At 49.7% G+C, this 23,829-nt stretch overlaps 1 protein-coding gene across 4 annotated transcripts in view; it reads left to right on the top strand.

The window, feature by feature from the left end:
• SYNE2 (spectrin repeat containing nuclear envelope protein 2) overlaps nucleotides 1–23,829 on the top strand; it is a 293,618-nt gene that overhangs the window by 72,434 nt on the left and 197,355 nt on the right. For all 4 annotated transcript variants that reach the window (XM_077323895.1, XM_077323896.1, XM_077323893.1 and 1 more), the window contains 9 exons: nucleotides 839–962; nucleotides 2,479–2,630; nucleotides 4,108–4,255; nucleotides 5,675–6,255; nucleotides 8,243–8,416; nucleotides 11,398–11,548; nucleotides 16,677–16,835; nucleotides 17,518–17,679; nucleotides 23,128–23,229. In XM_077323895.1, the coding sequence (XP_077180010.1) occupies nucleotides 839–962; nucleotides 2,479–2,630; nucleotides 4,108–4,255; nucleotides 5,675–6,255; nucleotides 8,243–8,416; nucleotides 11,398–11,548; nucleotides 16,677–16,835; nucleotides 17,518–17,679; nucleotides 23,128–23,229 (1,753 nt within the window). The remainder of the gene's footprint in view (nucleotides 1–838; nucleotides 963–2,478; nucleotides 2,631–4,107; nucleotides 4,256–5,674; nucleotides 6,256–8,242; nucleotides 8,417–11,397; nucleotides 11,549–16,676; nucleotides 16,836–17,517; nucleotides 17,680–23,127; nucleotides 23,230–23,829) is intronic.

Here is a 23,829-nt window from a genome sequence, read left to right as displayed (position 1 = left end):
AGGAAGGAAGGAAGGAAGGAAGGAAGGAAGGAAGGAAGGAAGGAAGATGCAAGGTCCAGAATAGTGGAAGGGAAGGAAGGAAGGAAGGAAGGTAGGAAGGAAGGAAGGAAGGAAGGAAGGAAGGAAGGAAGGAAGGAAGGAAGGAAGAAAGGAAGGTAGGAAGGAAGGAAGGAAGGAAGGAAGGAAGGAAGGAAGAAAGAAAGGAAGGTAGGAAGGAAGGAAGGAAGGAAGGAAGGAAGGAAGAAAGGAAGGTAGGAAGGAAGGAAGGTAGGAAGGAAGGAAGGGAAGGAAGGAAGGAAGGTAGGAAGGAAGGAAGGAAGGAAGGAAGGTAGGAAGGAAGGAAGGTAGGAAGGAAGGAAGGAAGGAAGGAAGGGAAGGAAGGAAGGAAGGAAGGAAGGAAGGAAAGTATTGAATATGATGTAGCTCTGCAATAGCTATAGGGCTTCCTTGATGGTGCCTTACTCTCTGAAATAGGGATTCAATTTGTTTAGGGTCTTATGGCCGAACTAGACATAATGGCATCCCCATAACAGCCATGAGTAAGTCACATTAAAAATGGCAAGCACTCTTGTTTTCCTCCTTTGCAAATGCTGAAATAGCCACTGGGAATGGTCCAGTCATTTCAGCACTTGATAAGATAACCTCTCCCTGCTGCCAGTGGGCCCAGTCAGGAGCTGGGCGCTCATGGCAAGCCAAATTGACAGCCCTGTCCTCACAGTAGCTGCAAGTAGGCTGCTGTGTTTCCTTTGACCCTATGCGTTCAACAGTCCAGTCTTTGGTAAGTGGTTCTCTCTGTACCTTAAGGGTAACAATGAGTAAATTCCCTACTTTCTCCCAGCTGTGACTTAGCAAGAAGCGATCTGAAGGTCCACCTCCGCACCATCAGAGAGAGGGTCGCCTCTGGTTTTACTGATGATGTGAAAGACACATCCTGCTTTCAGAACAAGCTGGATGAGCTACAGGTACTATCTGAATCTCTTTCTTCACTTGTCTTTAGGGGGGCCTTTTAAAACTTTTTGACCAGGGAGAAGGTCCTGAAATAGTTTTTCAGATTTCAAGGAGCCTTGGAAGTGATGTCAGCTGGCCACATCCCCCGCCATGTCCTCAGAAGTGACATCACTACCCACACCCTTAGCCCTTCTTTTGCTTCCTCTTACCTCTTAGCCTCTTCTTTTGCTTCCCACCTTCACTACTACTATGGCAGTTCTACCGCATGAAGGCCAGAAGGAAGATTAGGAGCTGAGAAGACTGCCCAGACACTCCTCCCCCATACCGCTCCACTTCAGAGCTCCCATGGGCCCCCTTCAGAACTTCCGTGGACCCACAGGGGCCCATGGGCCCCCTTCAGAACTTCCGTGGACCCACAGGGGCCCATGGACCCTGGGTGAGAATCCCTGCTTTAGACTATGACACTGGCTGGCATTCTCAAGGCCACTAGTTGGCTTGGTTGAGCTGTTACACTAAACCGCAGTTGGCTCTGGGCGGAGTTTAAAATCCAAACCATGGTTTGAGTTTCAAAAGAAGCAACAGGCAAACTGTGGCTTAGAGCAGGGGTAGTCAACCTGTGGTTCTCCAGATGTCCATGGACTACAATTCCCATGAGCCAGCGTTTGCTGGCAGGGGCTCATGGGAATTGTAGTCCATGGACATCTGGAGGACCGCAGGTTGACTGCCCCTGACTTAGAGCATGCCTCTCTCTTCCATCCTTGCAGCAATTGGCTTCTTAGCTTACTCCCTGTCTCCATGGCACTGCAACGTTTGGAGATAGAGCAGTGACTGTAGCCAGCCATTGTTTGCCACAGTGTATGGACTGATCAGAGACGCCCATTGGGTGGCTGTCTCTCATATGGCGCAATTTGCCATATGGTAGGTAGATAACCTAGAAAGCTGAGACGAAAAAGAAGAAAAAGCAAGTGATATCATAATAATAGGCACCAAACATGTTTCGGCTATACGTCTTCCTCAGTGGTAAAATTCAAACTGAGCACTTCATACGATAAACACACATAGAACTTAATTGAATTGAATGCTAACCAGGGCCAACCCTGCTTAACGTCTGAGACCTGACAAGATCAGACCAGCCTGAGCCATCCAGGTGAGTCCCCTGTGTGCTCCGTTACCAGTTAACATTGTCTCCTGGACGCCTGTTTCAGGTGCCATGTTGTGCATGATCACAAAACAGCTGGTCAGGTAAGATCCTCTTCTTAAGCCCTGCCGTCTATGCCCCCCTTCTGTGGAGGTGAGGTCTCGGCAACTAGAGGCAGGGCTTTCTCGGTGGTAGTGCTCCCCCCCCCCTCGAAATGCCCTCCTCCATGCCGGCAATCTAATCACACATCCCCCAAGTAACATACAACTTAGCCCTATGGGAGGCATTGCAATGCTTTTTCAGTATATAGTGAGAAACCTATGGACGCTCCATCAGAAAAGCTGCCGTGTTTCAGGCCGATAAAATATTTATCCCCAACCCCGCTTTTGTAGACTTTAGAGAGCAAAGGCGATTCTTTGTGGAAGCACTTTGAAGCGACGGCTTTGAGGCTTGAAACGGAGACGGAAGAATACGCGGACACGGAAACGTCGCGAGAAGAACTGCTCCGGGAATGGAACAAGCTCCAGATTGCTCTGAGCGAACGGTACAACCCTTGCGCTGGGGCGGATTGGGCTGGATGTACATATGCTGAGGCATGTCTTGGCTAGGCGTGCCAAACACTGGTTAGTGCGCTGTGGTATGCCTGGGCCTGGGGGCCAGACTAGAGGAGATGGGCGGGGAGAGGACTACGCTCAGCCACACTCTGATTCTTTCCCGCTTACTCCAACAAGTGGTGGTAAACCTGTGCATCCTAGGGGCAGGAGGCAACGTCAGGGGAAGGTCTCGGCCTCTGTACCCTGTTGTTGGACCTCCAGCAGACCTGTTGGCCCCTGTGTGAGGCAGGATGCTGGACTAGGTGGACCACTGGTTTGACCCAGCAGGGCTCTCCTGATGTCCTTAGGAAGGCCTGGGCCTCTCTGCCCTGTTGCTGGCCCTCCAGAGGAACTGGCTGGCCCCTGTGTGAGACAGGAGGCTGGACTGGATGGACCCCTGGTCTGACCCAGCAGGGCTCTCCTGATGTCCTGAGGAAGGCCTCGGCCTCTCTGCCCTGTTGCTGGCCCTCCAGAGGAACTGGCTGGCCCCTGTGTGAGACAGGAGGCTGGACTGGATGGACCCCTGGTCTGACCCAGCAGGGCTCTCCTGATGTTCTTAGGAAGGCCTCGGCCTCTGCCCTGTTGTTGGCCCTCCAGAGGAACTGGCTGGCCCCTGTGTGAGACAGGAGGCTGGACTGGATGGACCCTTGGTTGGATTAGGCGGGGCTCGTCTGATGTTCTTATGAAGGCCTCGGCTTCATAAGAACTGGTTGGCCAGAAGACCTTGTCCTCTGTGTCCTGATCTCTTCAGGCAGAGCGTTCCACCCGGCCAGTTCTTATAGCTTTGGGACTAGGGACCCTGAGCAGATTTAGACTGCCTGATCTTAACGTTCTTTGGGGGATATAGAAGAGGAGGTGGTCCCGAAGATACAGGAGTCCCAGACTGTTTAGGGCCTTGAATGTACAAGTCAGAGTAGATCAGCAGTGGAAGGGGCTGCCTAAGGAGGTTGGGAGCTCCCCATCACTAGCCATCTTCAGGCAGCGGCTGGAGAAATCCTTTTCCTGGATGCTTGAGGCTGATCCTGCATTGAACAGTGGATTGGCCTGGATAGCCCCTTCCCACTTTAGGATTCTGATTTGCTCTCCAGTCTGGAACCAGTGCAGCTGGGTGAGCACTAGTCTAAGATACGCCCTCCCTGGGGCTCTTTTCAGCATCCCTCACTGTCTTCTCTTCCATCATGATCTCACAACAATCCTGCGAGGGAGATGAGGCCGAAGGTGTGTGATTGACCCAAGACCACTCAGTGAACTTATGTGGCAGAGTGAGGATTCGAACCTGGGCCTCCCAGATCCTATTTCAACACTGTGACTGCCACTCCGCACAGGCTGCCATAGAATCACAGAATCCGCACGAGTGCAGCTACTTACCTCCGGGAGCCCAGGTGGAACGATTCCTTCCCCACTGAGACTTCTCTTCCTGTCTTTTAGGATGGAGTCTTTGAAGGCTGCTTGGGCCTTTGTCTTGCCGATGGAAAACGGGTGGGCGTTCCTCTGCGGCTTGGACAAGCAGCTCTGCAGAAGAAGCGTGCAGCAGTGCACGGTGACCGACAGCGATCTCACCACCAAACAACTGAAGGTTTGTGTTTCTTTGTCAACGTCTCTGTCCTTTAGCCCTGGGCATCTCCTGATCTTTTGCTCGGCCTTGGGGAAAAGATCCTTGGGGAAAAGCCCAACGATATGGGCTAGATATCCACAGCCAACTCCTAGCTGTGGCCCTTTCTTGCATGCCCAGGGAAATGCCAATCACCGATTTGGGGTCTGGAAGCAAATTTCTTTCAGGCCAGACTGGCAAATTATTCTGGAGGTTTTTTTTGGGGGGGGGATTATCTGGGCATGGAATTGGGGTGACTGTAGGTAGGCAGGTTGTTGTGAATTTCCTGCATTGGTCAGGGGTAGCCAACCTGTGTTCCTCCAGATGTCCATGGACTACAATTCCCATGAGCCCCTGCCAGCAAACGCTGGCAGGGGCTCATGGGAATTGTAGTCCATGGACATTTGGAGGACCACAGGTTGACTACCCCTGGACTAGATGACCCTGGAGGTCCCTTCCAGTGTTAGGATTCTATGAACTGCCGTGAGCCTGCTTCCAGGGAGGGGGCGGTATATAAATGAAATTATAAAAATCAGTCAGTCACTAAATGTTGCATATTCCAACATATGCAACACTGAAATCCCATTGTTCAGGGGATTAACCCCCTGAACAGAAAGCATGAAACCTGCTACTTAGCTACAGGCCCAGCCCTCCTTTCCAGGCGTAATAGGAGGGACTGGTTTTCTCCCTCACCCAGCTGGCTGCATGTGGGGGAGTGGGGAATCAAACCCGGTTTGCCAGATTACAAGTCCACACTCCTAACCACTACACCAAGCCGTCTCACAATTCTGTTAGATCTGTTCCCACGGAGCAGTCCTGTCAGAGCTCTCTCAGCCTCACCTACCTCACAGGGTGTCTGTGGTGGGGAGAGGAAGATTGTAGTCTGCTTTGAGATTCCTTCGGGTAGTGAAAAGCAGGGTATAAAAACCAACTCTTCTTAACACCCACCTTCCTGACAAAAGTGCATCTAACAACGCAACCCAGTCACTCCAGTCTAAACCCGGTTATTTCATGTTCCTTTCATTGGAATAACCCCACATAGGTTTGTCCTTCCATTTGCCGCTTTCCCACACACACAACTCTGTGTTTCAGTCCTGGGTGACCTTGGGCTAGTCATAGTCCTGCTAGTTCTGTTCTCACAGAGCATCCATCCGGGTCACTTTGGGCTAGTCACAGTCCTGACAGTGCTGCTCTCACAGAGCATCCAACTGGGTCACTTTGGGCTAGTCACAGTCCTGATAGTACTGTTCTCACAGAGCAGTCCTGTCAGAGCTCTCTCAGCCCCAGCTACCTCACAGAGTGTCTGTTGTGGGGAGAGGACGGGAAGGCGATCGTCAGCCACTTTCAGGCTCCTTCAGGCAGTCAAAAGCGGGGTATAAATGCCGACGCTTCTTCTTCTTTCAGGAAATGCAGGCTTCTGTTGCCAGTTGTCTGGATCAGTGCAGCAGACTGGAGCAAGGCTGCCCCTCCGGAGGGAGACTCGACCCCGTCGATCGGCAAGCGGCGTGCGTGATGGTGGTTAAATACAAAGAGCGTTTCGAAGGGCTGGGCGACAAGACGGAGGCCGTTGGAAGGACCCTGCGAGACCTGGACCTGTTCCTGGCGTCCCTGAGAGACCTGAGGCGGTCGGCAGACGGTCCCGAGGATGCCCCTGTGCCTGAGGCCCTGCAGGAAAAGGTAGCCAGGGGAGATGCCCTGGGGGCAGAGGCGAAATTGCTGGATGAGCAGCTCAGGAGAGCCGAGATCTGTTTGGAAGATGCTGAGGGCGGGAAAACGACGTGCAGCGAGATGCTTGGCGCAACGTTGCAGGGCAAGGAAAACCGTGCCGTTGGCTCTGGGGCAAAGCACCGAGTCGGCCAGGGCTCTGAAGCACAGGCGGAATTCGCCCTCAGGACTAGCGAGCTCCTTAAAAACCTTCAAGATATACATGATAAGATTGGTAAAATCGGCTTGAGGGAGCCGACGATCCCTGCTATTCAGCAAAGGTGAGTGTGTGTGTGTGTACGCGCACATGCGTGTTACCCATTTCCCTGTGAGCACAATGGCTATTTATGGGATTTATTGATGATGACTATTGATTTTTTTACCACCCGAAGAAGTCACGGATTACAATCTGATAATGACTGATTTTAAGGACTGTTAATGGATTTGTTTATCAGGCTCTGAAAGGCCATTTTTAGAAGAAGAGTTGGTTTTGATACCCTGCTTTTCTCTACCCGAAGGAGTCTCAAAGCGTCTGACAATCACCTTCCCTTTCCTCTCCCCACAACAGACACCCTGTGAGGGAGGGGAGGCTGAGAGAGCCCTGAGATTACTGAAGAAGGAGAAGAGTTGGTTCTTATATGCCGCTTTTCTTTACCCGAAGGAGTCTCAAGGTGGCTCACAATCACCTTTCCTTTCCTCTCCCCACAACAGACACCCTGTGGGGGAGGTGGGGCTGAGAGAACTCTGACTGGATGGCTCTGTGAGAATAGCTCTATCAGGACTGCGACTAACCCAAAGTGACCCAGCTGGCAGCATGTGGGAGAGGGGTGGGGAATGAAACCTGGCTCTCCAGATTAGAGTCTGCCAATCTTGGCGTCTACACCATGCTGGCTTGCCAAAATCATTATTGTACCTCATGCCTTGGTGTGAGTTATGTTTGCAACTTGTTCTTGCTGAATTAGGCAAGAATTAAAATGCTGCATGCAGGTGACCAGGAGGTGTCACTGTAAAGCTATGAACAGTTAGTAGCAAGATGTCCTGTATAGCGCAGGGGGTTGGACTAGATGACCCAGGAGAACCCTTGCAACTCTGTTATTCTCTGATTCTAGAAACTGTGGTACGCTCTCATTAGGCCTACAGACGTTTCCCTTGGGAATGTTCAGCCTGGAGAAAAGGAGGTTGAGAGGGGACATGATAGCCCTCTTTAAGTATCTGAAAGGTTGTCACTTGGAGGAGGGCAGGATGCTGTTCCCATTGGCTGCAGAGGAAAGGACGCGCAGTAATGGGTTTAAACTTCAAGTACAACGATATAGGCTAGATATCAGGAAAAAGTTTTTCACAGTCAGAGTAGTTCAGCAGTGGAATAGGCTGCCTAAGGAGGTGGTGAGCTCCCCCTCACTGGCCGTCTTCAAGCAAAGGTTGGATACACACTTTTCTTGGATGCTTTAGGACAGTGGTCCCCAACCTTTTTTAGGCTGGGGACCGGCAGGGCATCGGGCCGCGGCCGCAGGGACCGCGCCCGCGCGGGCCGCGCCCACGCTTCGGGCCACGCCCGCCGGCCGCGCCCGCGAGCCGCGCCCGGCCGCACCCGCGAGCCGCGCCCGCCCGCGCCCGCCCGCACCCGCGAGCCGCGCCCGCCCGCGCCCGCCGGCCGCACCCGCGAGCCGCGCCCGCCCGCGCCCACCGGCCGCACCCGCGAGCCGCGCCCGCCGGCCGCACCCGCGAGCTGCGCCCGGCTGCGCCCGCAGATCACGCCGCACCGCGGGCCGTGCCCGCGGATCGGGCCGCGCGGGCGCGGCCTGGCCCTGATTCCCTCTCCCCGCCCTCCCGCAGTAAGTAGCTTCCCGGGGCGCAAGCTTGCGGCCGGGGAATTTTTTTACTGCGGGGGGGGGGGGCGGGGAGAGGGAGCCGCGGCCCGGCGCCATGGCCTTTGCGGCCCGGCGCCGGGCCGCGGCCCGCAGGTTGGGGACCACTGCTTTAGGATGCTTAGGGCTGATCCTGCGTTGAGCAGGGGGTTGGACTAGATGGCCTGTATGGCCCCTTCCAACTCTTTGATTCTGTGATTCTATGATGGCAGCCTTTTGTGGTTCCTATATCTGTGTTCGGACTTGAGGGGACAGGGGAAAAGGTTACGAGGGATCTGTGAATGAACAGCGCCCTTGGAAACTGTATCGTATCTGGACGTGTTTCGCAAAACCACTTTCCAGCTCCGGATTGTTGTACAGTGTCTTTTTAGGATGCATCCACTCATTATCGGTCTCTACGCAGGCTGAAATCACTGAACGAACTTAAGCAGAAGCTGAATCGCCACGTGGCGGAAATGAAATCCTTACAAGAGATGAGCAGCCAGCTTTCCCAGTCCAAGGAGGCAGGAGAGGTCACTCAACGGTGGACGGTCATGGAAGCCTTATGGAAAGAGACGAAGCTCTCTATTGCCGAAAGGTAGGAGGCATAAGTTGGTGTGATCCTACATTAACCCCTCTCTTTCTTTGGAAATACTGGTTGAAATAGGGCTGTACATTCAGAGGAATCTTGGACTCTGCTGCTTCAGAATGCTGGGTGAACGCTTGCCGACTGAGTCAGACCCTCTAGCTGAGTATTGCCTGCTCAGGTTGGCAGCAGTTGTCCAGGGGCCAGGCAGAAAAAGCAGCCTCCCGAGATCAAACGACATGTTATATTTTGTAATGAGCTGGCTTCACACAGGGCTGCAAAATGGAGGAAAGAATTCCACTATGGGACAATTTCAGACTTTTAAGATGCCATTCCCCAGACCCGATTCTTTATAAAACATAACCTGTGAGTTGACTCAGAAATCTTTTGAGAAGCCTTCCCTTCAGTTCCAATCCACGCTAGAAACATTCTGCCTTTAGAACAGTGTCCCCAAATTTTTATCACCGGGGACCGGTCAACGCTTGACGATTTTACTGAGGCCCGGGAGGGGGGGTAGTCTTTTGCCGAGGGATGCAGCCGCCTGAGCCCCTGCTCCACTTGCTTTCCCACCGGTGCCCCTGACTTCCCACCGCCCGCTCGGGGGCACTGCCAGCAGCATCTGTGCAGTGCCACGCCGAGGGGGAGCCTCAGCCATGGCGGCCACTAGAGAGCACCAAAGGCAAGTGGCAGGGCAACCCCTGAGGCAGCAGCCAGGGAGGAGGACGAGGAGGACCCGTGGCCTGGTACCGACTGATCTACGGACTGCTACCGATCTCTGGACCAGGGGTTGGGGACCACTGCTTTAGAAGACAGCACACCAGTGAGGTCACTGGGTCGTAGTCTAACTCATCCTTTTCCCAACCATTTTGCCATGAAGGATCCTCTGAAATTAACTTTCAGGCTTTCAGAAGCCGCGGAAGTGACATCAGCCGGCCACACCTCCCAGCCACGCCCCCAGAAGTTACATGTTACAGGAAGTGACATCACCATCTATGCTAACAGACAGGTTCAAGGAGGATTATGGGGGCAATAGGACATGGTTTAATGAGGGAGTGGGCCTGGAACCATAAGAGAACTCACGCTTGGAGGAGAGAGCAACAGAAGCAGCCAGTTCCCTAACTTGTGGCCCTTTAAGACTGGAGTGGAAGGCTGCAGACCCCCTCTAGAGCTTCTGTGGACCCCCAGAAGTCCACAAACCCCTAGTTGGGAATCTGTGATCTAGCTGTATCCCTGACCTGCTACCTTTCTGCAGGGAAGCAGATTCTGAAGTAACTTTATTGCGGTGATCCACCTCCTTCGTCCCGTCTTTGTAGTTTACCTCAGAAAAGGCGATGCCGTTTTTATACTTCTGTCTGAGTCAATAAATGATATAAGGCACAGTTAATGAGAGCTTCCAAAACGTGAATCTGTGTCACGGTATTTTCGTCATATAATTGACGGTTATCCAGTATTTCTGTTGCAGGATTTGTAATTTCAAAACATAGTTTTAATTTTACTCTGTTTCTATCCCGTCTTTCTCCTGCTATTTATGCTCACTACAAAATTTGGGAAGTAGGTAAATCTCCAAAGATGTTCATATTACCATTAAAAATTGGATGTTCTTGGCCCAATTTCAAGTGAAGAGATACGCTGGGGAGGGGGGGGGGGAGTTGCATGCCTTAGATTTCCCTCTGTTAATTGTTGTTGTTATTATATTATATATGTTTCCATAGAGTATTAAGACGATTATTGAAAATTACACGATGTATTGAACTGTTATAGTGTTTTATTGGAAGTTGTACGATGTTACAGACTGCATAATTGTTCCATGTAAAGTTATACAGTGTTCAGTGTAAACCTCCCAGAGCTGCAAAGAACGGGCAATATAAAAATCCAAATAAACAAACAAATAAATAATAGGCTGTCTCTGAAGCACTATAGCAGGGGTAGCCTAACAGTGGCTCTCCAGATGTCCGTGGACTATAATTCCCATGTGCTGACAACCATGTCCCCTCTCCACCTCCTCTTCTCCAGGCTGAACATTCCCAAATCCCTCAACTTTCCTCGCAGGTCCTAGTCTCTAGGCCCTGGATCTTCCTTGTCACTCTTCACGTCCTTTAAAATAGCGATCCCCAACCTGTAGGCCGCAGACCACATGTGGTCCTTTGACTAATTGGAGGTGGGCCCCGAAGGACGTCTCCCCCCCCTTGGCCCTTTACTTCATCCCCCCCGGCCCTTTACAACACACTTCGGGTGTCATTGTCTCCCATCACTCCCAGATGGGACTATCTCGTTGCAGAGAAACAAGCTCAGGGTTCCCATTGATTTGTCATTGTCAGGAGTTAAAATTTCCATGAAAATAAAATGTTCCTTGTGTTCATTGTTGTGGCGTGTCTGTATCTTATTTTGAAGGGATGTTTAAACATTACCATAGCGATCAGAGAGCGTTAGGGCAGTGGTTGAGAGTAGAGGAGTAAACTACCCCCCCTCCCACCGGGCCTCAGAAAAAGACGTTGAGTGGTCCCCGGCGTTGAGTGGTCCCCGGTGATAAAAAGGTTGGGGACCACTGCTTTAAAATACTTAGTAAACAAAATACTTTGGCCACCTCATGAGAAGGAAGGACTCCCTGGAGAAGAGCCTAATGCTGGGAGCGATCGAGGGCAAAAGAAGAAGGGGACGACAGAGAATGAGGCGGCTGGATGGAGTCCCTGAAGCAGTCGGTGCAAACTTAAATGGACTCTGGGGAATGGTAGAGGGCAGGAAGGCCTGGAGGATCATTGTCCAGGGGGTCGCGATGGGTCGGACATGACTTTGCACCTAACAACAAAACATAGCCGTACAAATCAACCTAAAAAAAAGATAAATAAGCGAACCAGGTGAATGAACTGGCTCTCTGGTAAAAGCCAGAAACTTTGATTCGTGGTGTGAGCACAACCCTGGAAAAAGTGACACCCCTCTGGGCTTTGACAGACTTCCAGACATTGTTGGTTACTTTTGCTTTCTCCTTTCCACAGGCAGGAGCAGTGTGCTCAGACAATAGAGCTCTTGAAGCAGTACCACAGCTGCAAAAGCTGTCTGGCAAGCATTACTCAGGAACAAGAGCGAATCCTGTCCCAGCAGACTTCCTACATGGGGAAAGAGAACCTGCAGAGGATAATGGCCAAGGTGAGTTCAAAAGCTCCCGTTTAGCATTGGAGTCCGTTTGTGGTTCCACGCGAATGGGGTGTGTGTGTGTGTGTTAAGGGGGAATGCAGACTTTGGAGCTGGCCACAAAACTTTATTTATTTATTTATTTATTTATTTATTTATTTATTTATATACCACTATCTTTGAAAATTCAGGGTGGTTTACAAGATTGGATGGATGGATGGAAGGGTGGATAGATTATCTATCATCTATCTATCTATCTATCTATCCATCTATCCATCTATCCATCTATCCATCTATCCATCTATCCATCTATCCATCTATCCTTCCTTCCTTCCTTCCTTCCTTCCTTCCTTCCTTCCTTCCTTCCTTCCTTCCTTCCTTCCTTCCTTCCTTCCTTCCTTCCTTCCTTCCTTCCTTCCTTCCTTCCTTCCTTCCTTCCTTCCACTATTCTGGACCCTGCATCTTTCTCCTTCCTTCCTTCCTTCCTTCCTTCCTTCCTTCCTTCCTTCCTTCCTTCCTTCCTTCCTCCCTCCCTCCCTCCCTCCCTCCCTCCCTCCCTCCCTCCCTTCCTTCCTTCCTTCCTTCCTTCCTTCCTTCCTTCCTTCCTTCCTTCCTTGGTCTATCCATCCTTCCATACATCCATCCATCATCTATTACCTACCTACCTACCTATCTAATGCATGATAAAATTTAAACTTAAAAACATTAAAACTCCAATTTAATGTTTTACTATTTAACACTTCAATAGAGAGTCCGTGTGGTGTAGTGGTTAAGAGTGGTGGCCTCTAATCTGGAGAACTTGGTTTGATTCCCCGCTCCTCCACATACAGCCAGTGGGGTGTCCTTCGACTTGTCACAGTCCTGTTGCAACTGTTTGCATGGAGCAGTCCTGTCAGGGCTCTCTCAGCCTCACCTCCCTCACAGGGTGTCTGTTGTGTGGAGAGGAAAGGGAAGGCGAATGTAAACCAGCTACCTGCTGTGGTGCCTCGCAGATGCCCTGACCTCTTCTGGCGCGCTCCCTGGGGCAGGGCTACGGACGTCAAATCTGTACCCATTTGTGCCCTGGGGGTCACACCAGAAGATGTGTTCCACATCAATGAATGCTTCCTTTAGCGGTAAAGGTAAAGGTATCCCCTGTGCAAGCACCGGGTCATGTCTGACCCTTGGGGTGACGCCCTCCAGCGTTTTCATGGCATTCTCAATACGGGGTGGTTTGCCAGTCCCTTCCCCAGTCATTACCGTTTACCCCCCAGCAAGCTGGGTGCTCATTTTACCGACCTCAGAAGGATGGAAGGCGGAGTCAACCTTGAGCCGGCTGCTGGGATCGAACTCCCAGCCTCATGGGCAGAGCTTCAGACAGCATGTCGGCTGCCTTACCACCCTGTGCCACAAGAGGCTCATTCCTTTAGTAGTAGTATTGTGGTAAAGTACCAATGAGCCTCTTGTGCAAACTCAACATCATGCAGTGCACGACGAAATTGCAATCCCTGTGATTGCGAAGAGTGGCTGGAACTCTTTTCAAAAGTTACAACATTCTGTTGCTATTTTCTCCGCATGCAAAGGGCAGGAGAGCGTGCGCCTTCTCCTCTGTTAATGCCTGCAAGACCTTTGTCCTACTTTCCTGTCGTCTGCCTCCATCCGCGGGAGAACGGATTTCATTGTCTGATGGAAAACAAAGACCTCATTAAATGAGGTTGGTCTAATTTCCGGGCGCTAGGGGTCCTCGTTCCCGCAGTCTTGCGGGAGCTTTTTGTAAACATCCCTCCGGGTTCAAAGAAACCGCTTCGTAGGGCTGCAGCAGACCGCTAGAAACAAAACACAGTGTCCTGTTCGAAGCCGCCACACGCTGACAATGTGTACGAATTTGATGGCACGGTTCTCTGCTGTTAGGGCACACCCAGTGATCAGTTCGTGGTGCCGAATTCCAGGCTGTAGCGGAGCCGTTCTAACCTGAGGGACTTCCTTTCTGAATCTGTTAATGCTGGTGGTTTTCATAGAATCATAGAATCACAGAATCATAGAGTTGGAAGGGGCCATACAGGCCATAGAATCATAGAATCATAGAATCATAGAGTTGGAAGGGGCCATACAGGCCATAGAATCATAGAATCATAGAGTTGGAAGGGGCCATACAGGCCATAGAATCATAGAATCATAGAATCATAGAGTTGGAAGGGGCCATACAGGCCATCTAGTCCAACCCCCTGCTCAACGCAGGATCAGCCCAGAGCATCCTAAAGCATCCAAGAAAAGTGTGTATCCAACCTTTGCTTGAAGACTGCCAGTGAAGAAGGGCACAGCTCTAATGAGGATTGCACTGTAAGAATTTTGCATTCCTTGAAGAATTTCAACGTTATTTAGTCGTCATACAGCATCACCCAACTGCATAGTTTTGAAATCGACCTTTGGTTTCCCCTCAAGGACAAGCCAGAGGTAGTAAAAGGGGGAAAATGTAGAAAGGGATGGATCTGAGTAAATGCAGTGGCAGATTTGTGTTTTTTTCTGTGTGTTTATGTGTGTGTAAAGTGAAATAAGTGCTGGGACCGATTCTTCTCTGTGTGTGGAAGGGATCTTGGCCCCCTTCCCCATTCCAATGCAGTCCTTTTGCTCCAGTTTGACTCTTAGAAGACGCTGCAATGTTCCCTCTAATTTCCCCCCTTACTGAGTGGAGCAGTTCACATCCTGACCGGAATATGAGAATTCGGGAGTCGCTGCTTGCTTCTTCAGACAGCAGTGGCTTACAAAAGCTCATACCGCAACTCTTGTTAGTCTTTCGGGTGCTCCTGGACCCTTGCTCTTTTCAACTGCTACAGGCAAGACTAACATGGCTACCCGCCGTGATCTATGAGCAGAATATAACTGCTGTAATCTTATAATCGGCAGTGGGCAGTCTTCTTCTTCTTCTTCCTCTTCCTCTTTCTTCTTCTTCTTCCTCTTCCTCTTCTTCTTCTTCTTCCTGTTCTTCTTCTTCCTCTTTCTTCTTCTTCTTCCTGTTCTTCTTCCTCTTCCTCTTTCTTCTTCCTCTTCCTCTTCTTCTTCTTCCTCCTCCTCTTCTTCTTCCTCCTCCTCTTCTTCTTCTTCCTCCTTCTTCTTCTTCTTCTTCCTCTTTCTTCTTCTACCTCTTTCTTCTTCTTCTTCTTCTTCCTGTTCTTCTTCCTCTTCTTCCTCTTCCTCTTTCTTCTTCTTCTTCCTCTTCCTCTTTCTTCTGCTTCTTCCTGTTTCTTCCTCTTCCTCTTTCTTCTTCTTCTTCCTCTTTCTTCTTCTTCTTCTTCCTGTTTCTTCTTCTTCTTCCTCTTCCTCTTTCTTCTTCCTCTTCCTCTTCCTCTTCTTCTTCTTCTTCCTGTTCTTCTTCTTCCTCTTTCTTCTTCTTCTTCCTGTTCTTCTTCCTCTTCCTCTTTCTTCTTCCTCTTCCTCTTCTTCTTCTTCTTCTTCCTCCTCCTCTTCTTCTTCCTCCTCCTCTTCTTCTTCTTCCTCTTTCTTCTTCTTCTTCTTCCTCTTTCTTCCTCTTCCTCTTTCTTCTTCTTCTTCTTCTTCTTCTTCTTCCTCTTTCTTCTTCTTCTTCTTCTTCTTCTTCTTCTTCTTCCTCTTTCTTCTTCTGCCTCTTCTTCTTCTTCATCTTCCTCCTCCTCCTCCCCCTCCTCCTTTATTGGGTCAGTCCATCTCAAGTTACATCTTTCTCTTTTCCCCCCTGTTTTCCTAGCATTATTGTCTTTTCCACTGGTCCACTAAGCCTCTGTTGAGTCATTTTATCTTCTAGGGACAATTCTGGCTTGGTTCGATCTGGAACCCATTTGTTTGTCTTCCTTGCTGTCAGCCTTCTTCACTGTCCCGCTTTCCAAGTTTTGAATCTTAAAAAGCAGCTGCTGCTTTTATGGAAATGTTTCAGGCATTGTGTGGGAGTTGGCCAACAGCATTGGGCTCCCCCTCTCAGGGGGGGGGGAGGAGACCAAATATTGCTGGCAAGGAAAAAAATACATCTCTCTGATCATCTTTTCCTGTACATAGAACATTACAATTAACTTTCTAGATTAAATGAACCGAGAATGAAATTATGAAAGGTCTGATACAGAAATTATCAGAATAGATTACATTAGGTCATTCTTAATTTTAAAAAGTAGCCTGGGGCATCTCTGCAATCAGCATTTCTTGAGAAAGATAAAATGGGATTTTATTTTCCATAAGTGTTCACCTCCCCTTAGTTGCAAAGATACAGCTGCTAAACTTTTTCAAGGGACCAATTAGGAAAGAGGAAAGAGAAGGAGCTGTTATTTTTGCCTGATTGTGCCTTGTAAAAATGACTGAAAGCAGAAGAGAGATTCCTGGATTAAGGGAGGAATGGCTAACAAAATTACAAGGTACGTCTAGGAACCGACCTGACATGGGCACAGGAAAAGAGACGGAGTACGCATTTGTAAAACGACGGTCATTTTTGGAATGTTTCCTGCAGAACTAATTTGAACAGTATCCTCCCAATCACCGGAAAGCACATCTGTTTGATTCTCCTTTTTATTCTTCTTTTTAAAAGTATTTAAAATGAATAACATAAAACACTGCATCATTAAAAGATTATTAAAACCCATACTTGGCCCCCCTCCCACACTGTAAGCAAACCCCAGGAAGTTTCTTCCTTTACCTTTAGATTTACCCCCAAATACAGTTAGAATAAAAGAGTGGTAAGGCAGCAGACATGCAGCCTGAAAGCCCTGCCCATGGGGTTGGGAGTTCGATCCCAGCAGCCGGCTCAAGGTTGACTCAGCCTTCCATCCTTCCGAGGTCGGTAAAATGAGTGCGGGAATGACTGGGGAAGGCACTGGGAAACCACCCCGTATTGAGTCTGCCATGAAGACGCTAGAGGGCGTCACCCCAAGGGTCAGACATGCCTCGGTGCTTGCACAGGGGAGACCTTGACCTTTACCTTTACAGTTAGAATAATAGAATCATTTAATCCTAGAGTTGTAAGGGATCTCCTGGTTCATCTAGTCCAACCCCTCTGCAGAATGCAGGAAATGCACAACTACCTGCCTACCCATAATGACCCCAATTCCATGCCCAGATGATGCTTCCCCCCCAAACCCCCCCCCCACAGAATCCCTGGCCAGTCTGATCTGCTTGCTTATCACTGCAAATTCTCCCGTTTCCCCAGGTGGAGATGGCTAAGAGGGAGTTCAACAGGCACTCGGAGGACATCGACCGGATAAACCAGATCAGCAAAAACCTCCAGTTCCAGCTGAACAAAATGAAGAGCTTTGAGGAGCCCCCCTTTGAGAACGAGGCTAATGTCATCGTGGACAGATGGCTGGACGTATGTAGAAAAATAAACAAGTCAAAGGAGCTTTGATTCGTTATACGTTACTGGAACCGACTGTGGTCGGCATGTAACATTTCAGACAAATTAACTGCGGCAAACGGAGGTATCAGGAGGAAAAGACATCATTTATCAAAAAATAAAACAAATCCAAAGCAGATCTCAAAAGAGCGACTTTGGGACTTCAGGCTTATGTGACAGCTTTCTCTCGTTATGCCAGACGTGAAGTCTGGCAGGGGATAATTCCCAGGGGTGGGGTGGGATATACGGGTGGGCGATATTGGCTTGCATTGTTCAGATTGTTTTGCCCTGGAAGCTGAGCATGGCTCATAGGAGATGTTGATTCTTGGTCGAGTCTGCTCCCGGGCGATTTCTTCACCACCCAGACTAGTTGGGACATATAATTGGGAGGGGAGAAAATGGGAGGTGCCAAACCACCTTGCCAGACCTGTCTTTAGAAGCAGGAGAGCGCTCCGTTTGTCTTTGGTATGCTAATATGCAAAGCCGTAGTTGGTAAGAAGCCGCCTTTTCCCAACGGTTACGTCTGAGTCTCCCCTTCTTGTTTTTATCTCTCTGGTTTCATCTCGGCCTTCCTTGACGTATGAAGTTGCTAAAGGTTGTTGTTTTGCTTTCTCCTCCACGCCTCCTTTGTGTTCGGAAACCGCAAACCCACTTGTAGATCAACGAGAGGACGGAGAATTACAGCGATAATCTGGGAAGAGCCCTGGCCCTGTGGGAGAAGCTCCTTAATTTATCGAGCTCGATCGATCTGTGGATCAGCTCGGAGGCGGAGAAGGTAGAAGGCGGTCATCTGACTGAAGAAGAGTTAGCGGAACTGGAGGTAAGGTTGACGTAGAGCAGGCTTTCTCAACCAGGGTTTTTGTGAAACTCTGGGGTTTCTTGATGGCCCTGGAAGGGTCTCCCAAATAGGTGGGAATTAATGGATTTTGAATATGTTTTACAACATTGCTAAATAAAATCAGAGTTCGGTAGCACCTTTAAGACCAACAAAGATTTATTCAAGGCGTGAGCTAACATTGCTAAATATTTATCAGTTGATATGGCCATGTATGGTCATGTTGATCCACCCCCCCTTCCCAGAATGGCCAATGATGGGCCTGGAGGGGGTGGGGAGGGGCCTCATGTGGGCGTGTCCACAGCTCTGCTTCTCAGCCACGTTCTCCACGATGGCGCCACTTCTGGGGTTTCTCGAAGCCTGAAGAATGTTTAAGATTTTCTCAATGACAAAAAAGGCTGACGTAGATGACAGCTGTCGGTTGGTAACTGTAGTCAACCTCGCCTAAGCCAATGAGAAATGGCTGGTGCAAAGCAATGTGGGGATCTGAACTCGGACCTTCTGTTTACGCTGTAGGGGAGTCTGAAAAGGAATGTAAATCCAATAAAATTGGTTGTCTGGCCTTAACTATTTAGATCGCTCTGCAGATAAATGGTGAGCTTGTTTTCTGTCTTGAAATTCCGTTTAAACATCCGGCAGAAGTTCCTTACAGTCAGAGCGGTTTCTCAGTGGAATAGGCTTCCTCGGGAGGTGGTGGGTTCTCCATCTTCGGAGATTTTTAGACAGTCGCTGGATAGCCATCTGACGGAGAGGCTGATTCTGTGAAGGTTCAAGGGGGTGGCAGGTGACAGTGGATGAGCGAGAGGGTTGGGAGCGTCCTGCATAGTGCAGGGGGTTGGACTAGATGACCCAGGAGGTCCCTTCCAATGATTCTATGAATCATTTGTGGCTTCATTGCTGCTTGCCCATTGTTTCCTCTTTCCCGCCTCCTATCAGCTCCCATAGTTTCTCCCCTTTCCCTGTTTATCGTTCTGCTTCTCCCTGTGGTGGCTGAGGGGAAAGGGAGGAGACTCTGAGGGAATTTCCCACTAGCCTGAAGAATGTCCCATATACCACCCCCACCCCCCGGCCTCTATTATGGATTATTTAAATTGGTTGGTAGCGTATAAGAAGAAGAGGAGGAGTTGGTTTTTATATCCCTAGGGGTCTCAAAGCGGCTTACAATCCCTTTCCCTTCCTCTCTCAACAACAGACACCCTGTGAGGTAGGTGGGGCTTAGTGAGCTCTGACAGAACTGTTCTGCAAAAACAGCTCTAACAGAACTGTGACCAGGGCTAGTATATCCATGTAGCATATGCTATGGGCCCCGTGCTTCCAGGGTCCCTACAAGGTGCCTCCTCCCCACGGATCAGGACTGTAGCCTCTTTCCTCCCTCCTTTCCCCTCTCTAAGGCCACTCAGAGTGACACCCCTTTCCACATGGGGGACCCTCCACTCCCTGTGTGGCTACTCCCACAGCAATTTTACTCTTTTTATTATTATTTTTATTATTATTATTATTATTATTATTATTATTATTATTATTATTATTATTATTATTAGATTTATTTCCCGCCTCTCCCGATAGGCTCGAGGCGGGTCACAACAACTAATCCCATTAAAATTCCCATTAAAATATCAATCTACTAACATGGCGGCTAAAAATCCCATCCCTCCCCCAATTATTAAGAGGTGAAGAGGAAAGGATAGGGGAGTAGCGTACACTCCAACTCCTAGGTGGGGAGCGATGTCCCTGATTCGCTGACCCCAGCCTCAACCATAGACCTGGTGGAAGAGCTCCGTTTTACAGGCCCTGCGGAAAGCTGACAAATCCCGCAGGGCCCGCAGATCACCCGGGAGCTCATTCCACCAGGTAGGGCCCAGCGAATCTGTAAATGTGCCCTGGTTTTATGGGCCCCACAAATCCTCAAACCTCTCCTGACTGTGACTAGCCCAAGGCTGCATGTGGAGGAGCAGGGAATCAAACCCAGCTCTCCAGAGTAGAAGCTGCCGCTCTTTCACCATTTCATTAACCATTTCACCAAGCTATGTGCTCCTAACGAGACCTTGTTTGGGAACACGGTGGACCAAGATAGTGATGACTTGTGAGGTAAGTAGAAATCACCAGACAGAGAAGGTATTGATGGAGGTGAACGGCATAGAAACCGAAAGTAATAGAAAATAAATAATTTAGCGGGGATCTTAGGTGGAAATGTTTCAGTACAATAAAATGAGCTGCTTTTCAACTTGACTCCCGTAGATTGCAAGCTTTCCCAATGTGGTTTAAGGTTACGAAGCTGAACCTTCGGCTGGACCCTCAGGGAGATTGGATCTTGCTTTCTCCAGACATGGTTGCTGCAGCAGGTTCAAGGCTGCTGATTTCGCACCCAGAACCTGTACAGATGACTTAGGAATGTCGGGCCCTTCACGGGACACTGATTTGTCGCACTAAAATGAGCTTTCTTCCCTAAGCCGGCCCAAGCCTTAACTAAAAACCAAATAAAAGACTGGCTAATCTGATGCTCTTATCCAAAGCCACGAAATCTCCTGTCTGAGGGGGCGGGGGAATAATTCACCCGTCTTAGGTGGAGGCTGACTCGCCCTCTCCCATGAAGCACAGTTCTGTGGGCTCAGCCTGGCTAACAGTCACTTGGGTTTGCATGAGGCCCAAATCACAAGGATTGGTTCAGAACCAACGTGGTGTAGGATTCCACGACCGAGTGGCTATTCAGATGCCAGCGCTCGCAGAGTCTCATGGGAATTGTAGTCCATGGACATCTGGAGAGCCACAGGCTAGCCCAAGGTCATCCAGCAGGATTCCATGGCTGAGTGGCTCTCCAGATGTCCATGGACTACAACTCCCATGAGCCCCTGCCAGTGCTGGCAGGCGCTCATGGGAGTTGTAGTCCACGGACATCTGGAGAGCCACAGCGTGACCGCTCTTGGGTTAGCCCAAGGTCATCGAGCAGGATTCCAGGGCCAAGTGGCGTTTCAGACTTGAGTCTCCCAGGTTGTAGTGCAGTGTGACATTCGTAACATGTTAGCTTTCGGCTTTCCCTCGTTCCCTTCCCTAGCAGCCTCTCCCGAGGAAAAGTCTGGCCAAGTTGCAGAAGTCTTACAATAGCAAGTTACCCAAACAGAATTAGCATCCTGCAATGGCCTACTTAATTACTGGAGGCTACATTCCTGAATCTGGGAGAGACTGCTTGCTTCCGCAGAAAGAATTTGCCTCCAATTAGAAAATGGGGCTTCATTCGTAGGCATCTTAAACGTATGACCTTCCCAGCTCTTCCCTCCAGATGAAATACTCCCTGAGAGCCAGCGTGGGGTCGTGGTTAAGAGCGGTGACCTCTAATCTGGAGAGTCACGTTTGATTCCCCACTTCTCTACATACAGCTGTCTGGCTGACCTTGGTCTAGTCACAGTCCTCTTAGAGCTGTTCTCATAGAGCAGTTCTGTCAGAGCTCTCTCAGCCCCACCAACCTCTGTTGTGGGGAGTGGAAGGGAAAGGAGATCGTAAGCCGCTTTGAGACTCCTTTGGGCAGTGAAACGCGGGGCATAAAAAACCAACTCTTCTTCTTTTGCTGTCCTAGCAGAGAAAATTACTGGACAGACATCCTTGAACTTGCTAATGGTGATGTTCTTAAAATCATAGAATCATAGAGTTGGAAGGGGCCTCCTGGGTCATCTAGTCCAACCCCCTGCACTATGCAGGACAGTCCCAAGCCTATTGCTCATCCAGTGTCACTTGCCACCCCCTTGAGCCTTCACAGAATCGGCCTCTCCGTCAGATGGCTCTCCAGCCTCTGTTTAAAAATCTCCAAAGATGGAGAACCCACCACCTCCTGAGGAAGCCTGTTCCACTTAGAATTTCTTTTGCATTAATTTCATCCCATTAGTTCTGGTCCGTCCCTCCAGGGCAAGAAAGAACAACTCTGCTCCATCCTCTGCATGGCAGCCTTTTAAATGCTTGAAGATGGTTAACAGATCCCCTCTCAGTCGTCTCCTCTCCAGGCTAAACAGACCGAGCTCCCCCAACCTTTCTTCATACGTCTTGGTCTCCAAACCCTTCTTATTTGGCCTTGGGGAATAACGGATATTTGGGAGCTCATTTTTTATGTATCTCATTAGCCCTTAACTCTCTCCAAAAATGCCTTTCTCTATGCAATGTTACCTCCATATGCCATCCTGAGGTAACATGCAGGATTGTCTGTAACTCTTTTTGTTTTGCAAACCTGGTTTAACACTGTGTTTTATTCTTGTTTTATCCTTCAATTTTGTAACGCCATTCAAGGTTTTGTATTTGTCTGTTGCCCCAACTATGTTAGCCTCACAACTACAATTGCAAGGCACAAAGATACAAAACTGTCCAACTTAATAGAAACCCTTTCTTGTCTAATGACGATCACATAGGAGAAAGTGTTGTTAAGAGGTCAGGGGAGTAGCAGTGTTCCTCTGAAGCGAATTCACAACTTCCTGCCCTCCCACAATGGCCCCAAGGCTCGGATGGCCCCCTGCCCCTCAAAAAACCAGAATTCCAGGCCTTGAGGAAATTCACCTCCTAATGTGCCCCTCAGGATTCCTTGGGGGGGGTCTCCACTGGGCAAATGGGCCTGACCCAGTAGCTAGCACATGGTCCAGTTATCCCAAGGAGAGCTACCAGAGATGAGGATAAAGGGAAAACTGAAGATGGCCAGGGAGGGATGAAGGTAGGTTGGGTGATCGGTTGGTGGGTGGGAAAGAGTAAGAAAGGAAGGGAAAGCCAAGTTGCCGAGTGAGCATTCAGGGAAGGGAACAAGGAATTACTGGTGGAGTGGGTCAATGAAATGCCTCCTGCAGGACTTTGTGAGCCCCCCCCCCCCAGATTGTTCTGGACTCGTTGGAGAAATAGTTTTCATAGAATAATAGAGTTGGAAGGGATCTCCTGGGTCATCTAGTCCAGGGTTAGTCAACCTGTAGTCCTCCAGATGTTCATGGACTACAAATGCTTGCAGGGGCTCATGGGAATTGTAGTCCATGAACATCTGGAGGACCACAGGTTGACTACCCCTGATCTAGTCCAATCCCTTGCACTATGCAGGACACTCACAACCCTATTGCTCATCCACTGTCACCTGCCACCCCCTTGAGCCTTCATAGGATCAGCCTCTCCGTCAGATGGCTCTCCAGCCTCTGTTTAAAAATCTCCAAAGATGGAGAACCCACCACCTCCCGAGGAAACCTGTTCCACTGAGGAACCGCTCTAACTGTCAGGAACTTCTTCCGGATGTTTAATCAGAATTTAGAATCATGGAATAACAGAGTTGGAAGGGACCTCCTGGGTCATCTAGTCCAACCCCCTGCACTGTGCAGGACACTCCCAACCCTATCGCTCATCCACTGTCACCTCCCACCCCCTTGAACCTTCACAGAATCTGATCTGGGCCTCATATACTTTCTTCCTCTTTCGTCTTAGGCCGGCCTACAGTACCAAGAAAAAAGCATAGAGGAATTTGACAGAAAAGTAGACGAAATACAAGATCTCCTCAACAGCACCGAGCCACTGCTGGAACTGCAGGTGGGAAGGCAACATGACCAGCAATGGTTGTGACTTATTTGAAACGTTGGGATGCCTTCTGCTATCATTAAAGTCCAGGAAACAGCCCCGTAATCATAGCATCATAGAGTTGGAAGGGACCTCCAGTGTCATCTAGCCCAACCCCCTGCAGAATGCAGGAAACTCACAACTTCTCTCTCAGCTTGTGTGTGTGAAGAAGTAGGAAACACCCTAATAAAATAGGGCTTTAGATTTAGTTTAGAATGTTCAGAGATTAATATGTGTTATCCTTAAGGGTGGCCACAATTGCTGTGTAGCTGAGGGGAGGGCAATTAAGGGGGGGATGTAGCTGAGGGGAGGGCAATTAAGGGGGGATGTAGCTGAGGGGAGGGCAATTAAGGGGGGATGCAGCTGAGGGGAGGGCAATTAAGGGGGGATGTAGCTGAGGGGAGGGCAATTAAGGGGGGATGTAGCTGAGGGGAGGGCAATTAAGGGGGGATGTAGCTGAGGGGAGGGCAATTAAGGGGGGATGGAGCTGAGGGGAGGGCAATTAAGGGGGGATGTAGCTGAGGGGAGGGCAATTAAGGGGGGATGTAGCTGAATGGAGGGCAATTAAGGGGG

The sequence above is a fragment of the Paroedura picta genome, chromosome 2, assembly GCF_049243985.1.
Source record: "Paroedura picta isolate Pp20150507F chromosome 2, Ppicta_v3.0, whole genome shotgun sequence".
Classification (NCBI taxonomy): Eukaryota; Metazoa; Chordata; class Lepidosauria; order Squamata; family Gekkonidae; genus Paroedura; species Paroedura picta.
The sequence above is the reverse complement of the archived record's forward strand: the minus strand, read 5'-3'. Positions and strand labels throughout refer to the sequence as shown.